The sequence below is a fragment of the Lissotriton helveticus genome, chromosome 5_1 (genome assembly GCF_964261635.1).
Source record: "Lissotriton helveticus chromosome 5_1, aLisHel1.1, whole genome shotgun sequence".
In the NCBI taxonomy this organism is placed as follows: Eukaryota; Metazoa; Chordata; class Amphibia; order Caudata; family Salamandridae; genus Lissotriton; species Lissotriton helveticus.
In genome coordinates, this window is record NC_136065.1 from 1371726294 (window position 1) to 1371738315 (window position 12022).

Sequence of the window (12022 nt, forward strand, 5' to 3'; positions counted from 1 at the left end):
TGAAAATGTTGTGTATGTGAGCCCCGACAGATGGATACAGTCTCTCCCAAGAGAGCTGTAATCATATCTGGGTTACTCATCATTTGGAATAGTGATGTGCTCTTTGAATTTGCATGACTTTAAAATGTCACCATCACCTGAACAAACCACAAAGTCCTAAGATTCCCAGGCTTATACATTTCTGTACCAAAATATGTCCGGTAACTAGTGAAGGGATCGGGATTGGAAGAGCTGTTGTTAACCATTGTTTAAAACCATATCGAGTTTATGGGGTTCGACAAACCTACAGGAACTACCGTGTGTAGACAGCATAAGATAAAATGCTTTATTGTGTCAGCATTTCCTGTAACTGAGATTTGCATCAGATTTATGAAATGTAGTGTTTTGTTTGAGGGAGATGCCTGGGTGCATTGATTGCAGCTTGTTTAAACGTTGTAATCAGGATGTGACACACTGTCTGCAGACTGGGAGGAGAATGCTTTGTTCTTCTTGTGAGATTCAACCCTCGCTCGCTGAGCTATGTGTGGCTCGGTGAGTCACTTTGTGCCTTTTACTTACATTCTGAGTCACACAGGAATACACAAAGTATCACAAGAGAAAGCATGTAGCCAGAAAACTCCCTCCCACCCACGGCCGCCCTCAGCATTCCTTGGCTTTGATGATGCCCATTTACCTCATCCCCTGTGAAGACCAGGCCGTCTTTTATTGAAAAGAAGTGCATCTCCCCATGTCCTACTTTATGTACCTTATGGAGATGAGGCCCTCGATGAGCCACAGATCAGAGCGGTCAAGGTGAGTGGGTAAGAAAAGGTGGAGAGGCTCAGGGAAGCAAGTGCAGGAAAGAGCAGAGCATAGAGAGAGCTCATGTTAAGAAGCTTGCATGTGCCCAGTTTTAAGTGCAAGTGCAGCAAAGAACAAACCTGCACTCAAGCCATGAGCTATGGAGACTGTAAGGTAAAAGTGATCCATTTACAAGACAAGTCAAAGTTTTCATTTTCTACTTGTTCTTGTAGGATAGCATTATTTAGTGACAAATAATGCTTAAAGCATCAGAAAGGACAGATAGATACTCTATTGGAAACGGGATGCCGAGACACTGTAAGGGGATCCTTTGCATTGAAAACGTAATCTTTTGGCAGATTTGATGACTGTACACGTTTGTGGACGTGTTTTCGTGTGGGTGGATCACAGAAATATCTGAGAATCATGTCCAGGTCTGTTGACAAGGGCCATTTCATGCACTCTTATAGATTGAGTGGGGATCAGATTGTAATGTCCAAGCATCCAAAAGTGGCGTATTAGTAGCAGGAAAGTTAAGCTTGCCTAGTACCCATGTGCAGATCAAGAATTATTTTTCCATCAAGTTCTACCAAATTCCTCTTATTTTTCAATGAAGACATATAGCTTCCTTTTAAAGGGTGACATTTTTCTTAAAAAGGTAGGAGCTTTCTTCCCCGTCCCTCTCACCTCCCATGTAACTGCAAGGTAGATTATTTAAAATTATAATACATCTTGTTACCCTGTATTAATCCAGCAGCTTTTCAGAGGTTGCAGCTAGGGTTAGCAGTGTTATTTATACCCAGAGCATTTGTGGTAAACAGATATTGTTGTAAGATGTTTCTAATGATTGAACATTATGCGACTTACCTTAGTCTCCCTGGCTTTATAACTACACGATTGAAGTGCAAGCAACAGGAGGCGCTGAAGAAAAGGATTCTTAGGAACATTCAAGATCATACATTACCATGAGGGTGGAAGACTGGCTACATGGACTGGCAGAAGTTAGACATTCCTTAGCGGGCAAGAGAAACAGAGAGTAAATATGAAACCTGAAAATAGCATAGAAGAAACTAAGCAGTCCCAGCATAATGTCAAAAGTAGATTAAAATCTAAATCTTGGACTGAATTCATAGTAAAAAAAAAAAAAAGAATCACCAGAGGGGATGAGGGAGTTTGTAGAAGGTCGAAAAACAAAATCAGTTGAACGTGTAACCCCTACATTCTACAAAAACAATCCACAAACCTGGCAGCAGGCCCTGTCAGCAGAACACAGTTTTACTTTCAGGTCGCTGTCCGCCCCCATTGAAACCTCCCCTTCCAAGAAAACAGAAAAGAGTACAGGGGTGGGGCAGCGCAATTAAAGTAGGTATGTGAGTGGAGAGGCAGAATGACACAAGCATACTAGGTGGTGAGACCATCGTCGGGCACCTGCCGACATGATCCGTCGCTTTTCCAATGTTAAGCGTGCCAGAACCATTATTTTCAACTGTAGACCAGGTTTGAGTGATGTTCACAGGGCCTATCGTTTTCATGCAATGGCTAGAAATGGCACCTTAATGGTCCTGCAATATTTGAGTGCAACCATCCTTCATTTTATACTGGTTGAGTGTGTACCCAAGCTTACTCAGGTGTAGAAAAATGCCTGACTAACGCAGAATGTATGTGATGTCTAGACTTACTTGATGTTTGCAAGATGCCTACATCTACTTAGAGCTGTGTCTGTAGCTCAGACTAGCATATCATAATGCTAACTCTATTTAGTTTAAATATGTATGCTGCTAGATAGTGGGTGAGCAGACCCGCATGCTCAGGCTGAAGTCTGTGTTTCATTAGTACTTATTGTTTACTAATTACCCAACTGTAAAAGCTTACATTTCGGAGCAATGTTACGCAGCAGTACTGGGTTATACGTTGGTGGTGGGGAAATAGGGCTCATGAGAAAGCATGTGTCCATTCGATTATTTGAGAGGTTGCACCACTAACCAAGCTTGACACACTCCTCCGTCCTCAGAGAAACTTGAGTGTATCTTGTGAGGAGGCCTGAGGAAGGAGGATTCTTTGCTTTATTTGTTAATACTATTTGTTCCCCACAATACTCGTCCAGTCCCTCATGAAAGGGTGCCCGTAAACAACATATGGAGGACATTCTTACCATCCTCACACACTCAGCAGAAGTCACATTAGAAACTTAGTCAGTTAGAGGGACCGTCGAACTCGAGTTAGGTGCAGACGTTCTAGGCCTGAAAATACCGAGATTGAACTGGGGACTTTCTAGAGAGATGCTTGTTAATTTAAGGGCATTCCCCTAGTATGGTGCCTGTGAGATTGGGTCACTTTGAACTATCTGTGCACTAGTCTTACAATACATCACATTATTTGAGTACACCACTAGATAGTTACAGTTGCACCGGAAAAGTCCCAGGCACATATGCAGTAATGGTTAAGAGGGAGTCTCAGAAAAAGTGCACGCCATGTTAAAGAAAAATGTCCATTCGACCTTGGAGTCAGTAATCACTAATCCTGGAGTCAGAGCTCCTTTCCAACCACTGAGGGATGCACCCATGAATGGGTTATGAAAAGAGGGGACCATGCATCGATAATATGGCCCATACTGCACACACTGAACAAACAAGTGACCTGCCTTTTCTTGAACCATATTTCTGTGTAAGAAAGAAGCATGCACTGCTGTTACCTGTGCTTTACCTGTTCTGTAGGGTGAGGCACACTCGCACTGCTGCTGCATGTGCTCTCCTTATCATGTGACAGCAAAGCTCAGTCTATGTTGCCCCCGCTTTATATGCAAGGTATGTTAGCACTGCTGCTGTCTATGATGTATCTGTTCTTTGTGAGGGATTTTTGCACTGCGTCTGCCATTGAAGTTTAGACAACGGATTTGATTGCTTTTTGTGGGAGTTCCAGTGAACCATTCACAGTGGGCACTTCCATGGAAGCTTGGTTTGCTGCACCTGAGCCAAATGATTGGGCGAATCTTGCTCTGCTGCTGTCCCTACGGTGCATGCTATGAACAGTTCTAGAACTTCTCTTACTTGCCATGTAGGATCAGTGGACAATATTTTTAGGAAAATGCTTTAATGCAGTCTGTTGTGTTCCAGTTCTGCGTTCGAGGAAAGTGTTTATTGTTGTTGTCACATTTTTTACTGTGATGTAGATGTTTGCACTGCTGCTGTTCATATTGCACGTTTTCCATGTGTGAGGTACGTTTGGTGCTACCTAAACTGATCCTCTTCTTTCTCCATTGCTGTCTCAGCTGTCCCTAAACTGTCTGCCTGAAAGATAATCCCACTGTGCAGTATCAAAGTTCTGTGTGTGTGAGGTGCATACTGACCGTGGTAGAGAAGCTTTTGCCACAGGTGCCCACAATGGCCCTGATGCATGTAGATGCTGGAGACTTCCATCCATCCTGTGCTTTTCCTACGGGCAGAAAGCCTGCACTTCTAGTGCTATATTTGTACTTTCCCAGTTGTTTGCTCTACCATTTTCCTGTGTGTGAGGGAAGTCGCCTCTAGTTATGCCTCTACTTCCTCGAGTGTGTTTGTGTCTCAGCGCACGCATTTGTATATGTATATGACCTACGTTGTATGTGATAAACTATTGCCTTCAACCAACAAGATTGAGCATGTGCAGTGGAAGAATAGTTTTCTGGAATGATTGCAGCTGTCTCCTGACTCGGAATCCAGCCAGGATAGGCTCTTCCGTGCATGTTGTGAAGGCGGCAGACGTCTGTTTGTTCAGGTTTTTTTTATCAGACAATTCCTACGTCGCTAAATCACAACTAATGCCAAACTAGGAAGGCCATAAGGGCACGCGTGGGACTCTTTCCTGGACTCATCGGGAGTTTTAACTGAAATTGGGCGAATTTCGGATCTGCTAGACAGTGCACGTCTATCACACTGATACACAGTGTCATGTGTAGAGGACAGAGTGATAGCTTGGCTTTAGAGCACATGACTCGATTGAGTGTGCAAGTGCCTGTATTGTGAATAGAATGGTGCTTTATATGACTGTCTTTTACTTATCTAAACATGTATCTCCGGAACCCAAGTGCTGAGGCTCCGGTAACTCTCCTCTGGTAGTGTTACAGAAAGAACCTCTATTACCTGTTAAGTGAGAGCCTTTGGTTTTAGAGAATCCCATTGAGGTTAGCTGGCCCTTCAGGCCGTGGGAATCCAATTGCTGGGCTTTAAACAAGAATCCTGTCATTCGTAGTTAAGTATTTCTTAGCTGATGCTTCGTCTTTGTGGTTTGGTTGTCAGTCACTAGAGGAACAGTTTGTGGTATGCTGCAACACACAACTTGTTCCTGGATCCCTGGTGCAAGTGAAGTGACTGAAGGCTGCACCCCTTTGTTTGATATCTGGCCTTTCATTTTCTAAACCTCGGGTGTAAGAAGCTGAAGGCAGCACTCCATGGCGTGCTACCTCGTTCCTTATTACTTAAGCTTCTGGGGTAGGTGGCTGCAAAAAACGCCCTGTTTTGCTTTCTAACTCCTTGTTCCTCAATACCTTTGGGCCTGAGATCAGAGTTACTGGACATAATATGGTGTATCGACCATCGATGATCCAATCTGTTCCCATTAGGATATATTGGGAACACTCACTGGAATGCACTTATGTAAAGGAGCCTAAAAGTCCATTTTGAAAAGGATAAGAGGGTAGTACATTCCCTGGGTTTGCAGCTTTTTATGTGATTTCAAGGCTTTCTAATGCACACATCCTGGCAAAACATTTTAGACTACTAGATGTGTGAGTTAACTTAACGTTTTGATTTTTTTTGTTTCCCTTGCGACTCTGACCTCCCATTGTGTAGAGACCTGTGCTGTGAATAATGGAGGCTGCGACAGCAAGTGTCATGATGCTGCCACAGGAGTGCACTGCAGCTGCCCGATGGGGTTCATGCTGCAGCCTGACAGGAAAACCTGCAAAGGTAAGTGTTACATAAGACAAACTTTCACTCTTCAAATGGAGGCTCCTTAGAATGCCCCCTCTTCTTCCTCATCTGCAACTTACCCAGTTATGGCTCTGGAGAGATGCCCCATGCTTCTGCAACTCACATAGGTAGATTCTCCGTAGTTCTCACCGTTCGTCATCTCTTGCACCTAAGCTGAGTGGGTGGCCTAGCACAAGGAAAGCTATGGAGAGTAACGCCATCCTCACCATCTCCTATAGCTTATCAGTGTGGGCACCATAAAGTGTTCCTTTCTACATCTGACCCACCAATCCCCTACCAGTGACTGCGGACCACTGATCAGAAAAAAAATTACCTATTTCGTTTTTCCGCTGCACCTTCTGCCCCAAAGTATGACCCTTTTATCACTGGTACCCCAGCTGCTTTGGGCCAGTAGTTGACTTCAATGACTGAACCCTGTCTCCTTTAGCACTAGCACCTCACACAAATAGGTTCCTGAGAGTAAACCCTCCCAATCCTCTTTATCACTCTTGTTTTACTCAAGGGGCGACAAAGACAGTGCTTATCACCATTTTTATCATCAGCAATAATATACCTAAGTGGAGGAGGGGCCTGTAGTCATCTTGAGGTAGAGACTTTCTTTCTTTAACTCTGGCACCTAACGCGAGGGAGACAGGGTAGAACTTTGAGACAGGTGGGGCATACTTTGTACATGCAACAGTGGTCCCACGCATTCAAGAAATATAAGAGAAAAATTAATATAGACAGAGTCAATCTATATTATGAGTGACATGTCCAGCCGGACAGTGGTCTTCAAATTTTACTCTATATGCATATAATTGAAACACAACAAGTACCTTCCACAATTCAACCAGTGTGGAACACAAGCCTGTGCCCAGCACTAACAGAACAGGTACAGAGGGTGGGTATAGAGAGCAAAGAAGGGCTTTTTAAAGCAAGAAAGACGTTTTCTGTCATCAATACAATTGTACAGAATTTTCGAACCAAAGCACCATTACATTACATAGTAATCACGTTTTTAGTATTTGGTGCTAAATAAGTCGACGGCGTTTCGGACCCTTTAGTAAATCACAGGGACCATCATCCAGGACATTTCAATGAAAGCCTTAGTAAAGATTAGCCTCTAATTGCCTAGAAGGAGAAAGAAGGAAATATATACATTGAGAAACTTAGATTACAGAGGTATTCAGAGAAGGGGGTGACTTGTAGTGACATTCCTTTACAGGTGAAATTCAAAAACGAGTGCATTTTAGACTTGCTGATGTGAAATGCCAAGAATCTGGAATACATGCACAATGTGGATCTGGCGCGAGACATAATACTTACATTGAGAAACTTAAATTGCAGAGGTATTCAAAGAAACGTAGTGACAATTTGATACAGTTGATTCCTTTACAGGTGAAATTCAAAACGAGTGCATTTTAGACTTGCTGATGTGAATTGCCAAGAATCTGGAATACATGCACAATGTGGGTCTGGCGCAAGACAAATTACTGATGTGTGAGGCCCAGGAACTGGAAAACATGCACGATTCGGTAGGCATAATGGATAAACGAGGGTCACGTTTGGGGTGAACGGCACGAGGTGATTGGTAGTAGAGCATCACGCATGCACGGTCGTGGGTATGACGACAAAAGACTGAATCGGATAGTGGTGTGCAATAGCCGTGGGTTAAACGTCTGAATTCGGTGTGCAGTAACCGAGCGGACTAACGGCGCATAGGATAATGTGTGGGTTGGAAAAGGTCCTGCTTACCGGTGTAACCCAATCGATAACGGCAGATGGGGGGGGGGGATGCGTGCGCTCTATACGAAGAAAAGAACATTTTTAGAGCGTGCATGGGGCAGATGACAGTGAAAATAAGGGCGGGGGCATGGATTCCTACCGCAATCGAGCGTAGCGTTCCGCGGAGCTAATGGTGTCCGTCGGAGCCTCGGGTGACCTAAAAGGCAACCCGAACCATTAAGGGTTTGTGGCAGCGAGCCGTTAAGGGAACGTGAGGAAGGGAGGGATTGTGAACTTACCGGGTTAGTCGGCGTGCGGGTATGCTCCCGGGCTTGCTCACTGAAGCGAGTGGCTACTGAATATAGTGAGAGCGGATAGGGCGAAGAACATGTGATGTTCAAGGGCATAGAAATGAACGAAGGACCAAGACCGGCGGCCATCTTGGGAGAGTGATTAAAGTGATGTGCCCGAGTGACATGCATGTGACAGATTAACACATAAAAAATAAAAAATAAAAATAATAAAAACCTATTAAACAGCGCAATATTTACAATGAGTAACAGAGCTGACTCAGAGCCCACATTATATTAAGGCAGTCCATTCATCCTGCAGGTTCAGCCCAGAGTTCAAACTGTCAGTCTTTATAATCCATTTGAGCTCTTCCTTGTTCAGTAAGCGATTCAGATCACCACCCCTTGGTGGGACGATGACCTGAGAGATCACGGGTCCAGCGGATGTCATTTTCCGTGCGGCCTTTTTCCAGAAAATGTTCAACCAACGGAGCATTGGGCGTTTTGCAGCGGATACGGCTCCGATGTTGCGATATCCTCAGCTTGATTTTTTGCTTTGTTTGGCCCACATATATCAAGTTACATGGGCAAAGGATGGCATAAATGATGTTGCAGCTATTGCAATTAGTAAATGTTTTCAATACATTTCTCACATTTTTATATACGAATTCCTTACCATCTAGTGAATAATCGCATACAACACAGGTACCACATTTAGAGTGGCCAAAGAGAGGTGGTAGTTGCCAATGGTCATGCAGTGTAGTATTCCTCACCGATGGCAATGCAGCCCTTACTAGCTGATCCTTTAGATTTTTACTCTTCTTGAATGCAAAAAGTGGAGTCTCCCAGTTTAGTGGGCCTGAGTTCAATATGTGCCAGTTCTTTTTTATACACTGTTTGACACGATTTGAGATAGGTGAATAGGTTGTTACACATACCAATTTGTTGGATGGTTCTCTGGGTTTTGGCTCAAGGAGTGTTTCGCGGGGACAGTACCAGGCTCTTTTCATAGAGTTTTTGATAAGGCGCCTGGGATATCCTCTCGTTCTCAGTTTTTCAAAAAGGTTGTTAGCTTCAATGAAATAATCCTCCTTTTTAAAGCAATTTCTCCTGAGTCTAAGGAATTGTGAGTATGGCAAGCTGTCCCTCAGGGCCCTGGGGTGACAGCTGTCATAACTCAACAAGGTATTTCTTTCCGTGGTTTTACGGAACAGGGAGGTGTATAAAGTGCTGTCTTGGTGTTGCACATTTAGGTCTAGAAAAGCGATATTGTGTTTGTTGTGGGACAGGGTATATGTAAGGCCGTTGCAATTATTATTGAGCCAATGCAGAAGTCCATGGAGCTCATCTAACGAACCACCCCAGATAAGAAAAATATTGTCTATATATCGCTTCCAGATATGCAACCCTTGATGGAATGGGTTGCTGGGGGACAAGATGGTATTAGTCTCTAGCCAGTCCATATAGAGAATCGCCAGGGTAGGGGCAAAAATAGCGCCCATAGACGTGCCTCGCACCTGTTGGTAGTATTGTGAGTCATACAAGAAGAAATTCTGGGTGAGACAGATCTCAAGGAGTTGTATAATGAAAAGAGTGGGGACCCTGTGAGGACGGGGACGGGTATTGAGTATGCTTTCCATAACCAGCAAGGAGTCTCTCTGGGGTATGTTGGTATAAAGGGACTCCACGTCAAGTGTGCATAGAGTCTCATTATCAGGGTTATACGGGTGGTTTTCGATAAGGTTAATCATGTGCATACTGTCTCTGATGTAGCACTGAGTTACTGGCACAAAGTCCTTCAGAAAGCAATTGACATAGTGGCCCAAAGGTTCCAGGACCGAACCACAACCTGACACAATCGGTCTCCCTGGTGGGCTTTCCAGTCTTTTGTGGATTTTGGGCAGAGTATAGATGACCGGGATTCTGGGGTTGGTGATATTGAGGAAGTTGTATTCGTGTTTACTAATGATGCCATTAGACAGGGCCTCGGTTGTGAGGAGTTTGATCAGATTTTGAATCTCTTTAGTTGGATTACACGGCAATCTACAATAATGATCCGTGTTGGACACCTGACGTTGCAACTCCTCTTTATATTTACAGATGTCCTGTAGTACAATGCCGCCACCCTTATCAGCTGGCTTGATAATGAGCTCAACATTGTTTTTAAGGGTGGTAATGGTGGGGCATACAGCGCAGGTGAAACTGAATCAAGTGAGTACACAAATGCAAATTGCTAATAGGGGTCAGGTGGAGGAGTAAACTGGGTTCTCACCTAGTAATATCAGTTGAATTTTGCAGCACGATTTGTAGAACAGTGATGGTCAGCCAGGCGAGCCAAGTCCTCCTCAGTGATTTTCAGCCAACATTTCTTTTTATAGCACAGTTTCCCAGAGAAACTGGCTAAAATCACAATTCCAAATGTTTTCCAGCAATGTTGACATTTTGACCTCCATCCTTTTCATCCTAGCTCCCTTCATGTGCACTTCCGCATCCTTCCATTTTCCCTTTAATTTAGATTAACTTTCATGTCACAATATGACTGAAGTTCTCCTTAGAAGAGGAAACAAATGGAAAAAAGAGAATTACGAAGATCTCAGTGTTGCAGACGTTAGACAGCATAGCTATCAGCTTAGACACACTTTCAGGTTCATATGGCAGACTTGTCATGCATAATTTACAGGTTCAGGTCTCTAGGCAGAAGTTATATATGGTGCTAATCAGGTCAAAATAGTAATAAAAGAGAGATCATGCCTCACGAGTATCAACTAAACCACATCAAGTTAGTAACCTATTCGAACAACAAAACTAGGCTAAATTCTCTAGAATAAGTGCCACTACTCAGAATCAAAATCTGTTTCACATAGTTTGTAAAGACTTTCATTATCATACAACAGATTATAGTTTTATAAAAGTACACACACAATCCCACAAATGCTATCTTTTGTTATCAGTAAACAAACAAACCATGCCAACCTGTCAATTTTAGTACAGTAACTCTACCAACACACACCAGCAATTCATTTTTAGTTCCAAATGTCAGTATGCCATTTTCTGATATAGACCAATTAATCAACAAATGCCAGCTTATTCCCATTATGCCATTATATACTGATGTATCCAATAATTCACCCGCAGTTTGCTTCATGGGCTATTGTCATCTTATTGTTTTGCAGTCATTGCCATAATGTATGACTGCGGCCTGGATGTTAAACAGCCATTACAACTCTTGCGTAGCATTTAACATGCAGTGGTTACAACGCGACCACCGTTACCACATATAGTCTTTACCATGCTTGATTTTATAACGAGTATGCCTTTGCGACGCATGCCTTTACAACAAATTACATTGTAAAGACATGTATAGTAAGGGCATATGTGTGGTAACAGCTGCGTGACATCCAACCATCGTTATCCAGCGATCGCTGTTACAGCCAGTGAGCGTCTTTACCCCAGAAGACAGGTGAAGGTATAGACGTCAGTCTTCCGCATTTAAAAAAGAAGAAAAAAAAACTTCGACAATCTGGGACAGGAATGGCCTCGTCTCCTCTTAGGTGAGGGGGATTGCGCACGCGGGTGTGGGGTTTTAGGGCATGTGCTGCTGCAGGTCTGGCTTTAGGGCTCAGGGCTGGAGGTGGGTTTATTTTAGGACAGGAGTCCAGGGGGTAGCGCCAGGAGCCGGTTTTACTCTCAGGGCTGGAGTGTTTATTTTTTTAGGACACAGAGCCACGGGGGTTGCTCCAGGGTCTGGCATTTAGAGCGCAGGGCTGGGATCCAGAGAGGTGGTTTTAAATTTTGAAGCAAAACCTTTACCACGCATATGTCTTTCACATACATGCCTTTACAACGAAGTCCATACTAATATAATAAAGAGAGAGCCCAAACCTTTGAGGCGGGTAATCTCAGGAACCACAGCACCAATCACAACACCCAATACAGCGTTGGAAAGGGCAGTTGCAGCAGAAGGACATGGGCTATGCAGACGCCCACCATATACATTTAAAAGGTAAAAGAACCATGCCAGCAAAGTAGTCCCTTGTGGGCGTGTCTGCGTTGTGCTGTGGGTGTGTGCCTGGGGCGTGACAAACGCTGGGGGCGTGTGGTACGTTCCGCCCTTCATGCCATGTCTCATATTGTGTGCTAATCCCACCCTGCTCCCTTTGAATACCCCTGCACCCCATAATCATAACCCACCCGTACTTCTTAAAATACCCCAACACCCTTAAAGACTAACCCATCTTAACCCTATAAATATACCCTGTACCCCAAAACCCAAACCTATCC

General features: G+C 43.8%; 1 protein-coding gene across 4 annotated transcripts in view; it reads left to right on the top strand.

Moving 5' to 3' along the window:
• The window catches only part of SCUBE3 (signal peptide, CUB domain and EGF like domain containing 3), a 1212393-nt gene that overhangs the window by 884138 nt on the left and 316233 nt on the right, over nt 1-12022 (top strand). For all 4 annotated transcript variants that reach the window (XM_078644301.1, XM_078644304.1, XM_078644302.1 and 1 more), the window contains one exon: nt 5607-5723. In XM_078644301.1, the coding sequence (XP_078500427.1) occupies nt 5607-5723 (117 nt within the window). The remainder of the gene's footprint in view (nt 1-5606; nt 5724-12022) is intronic.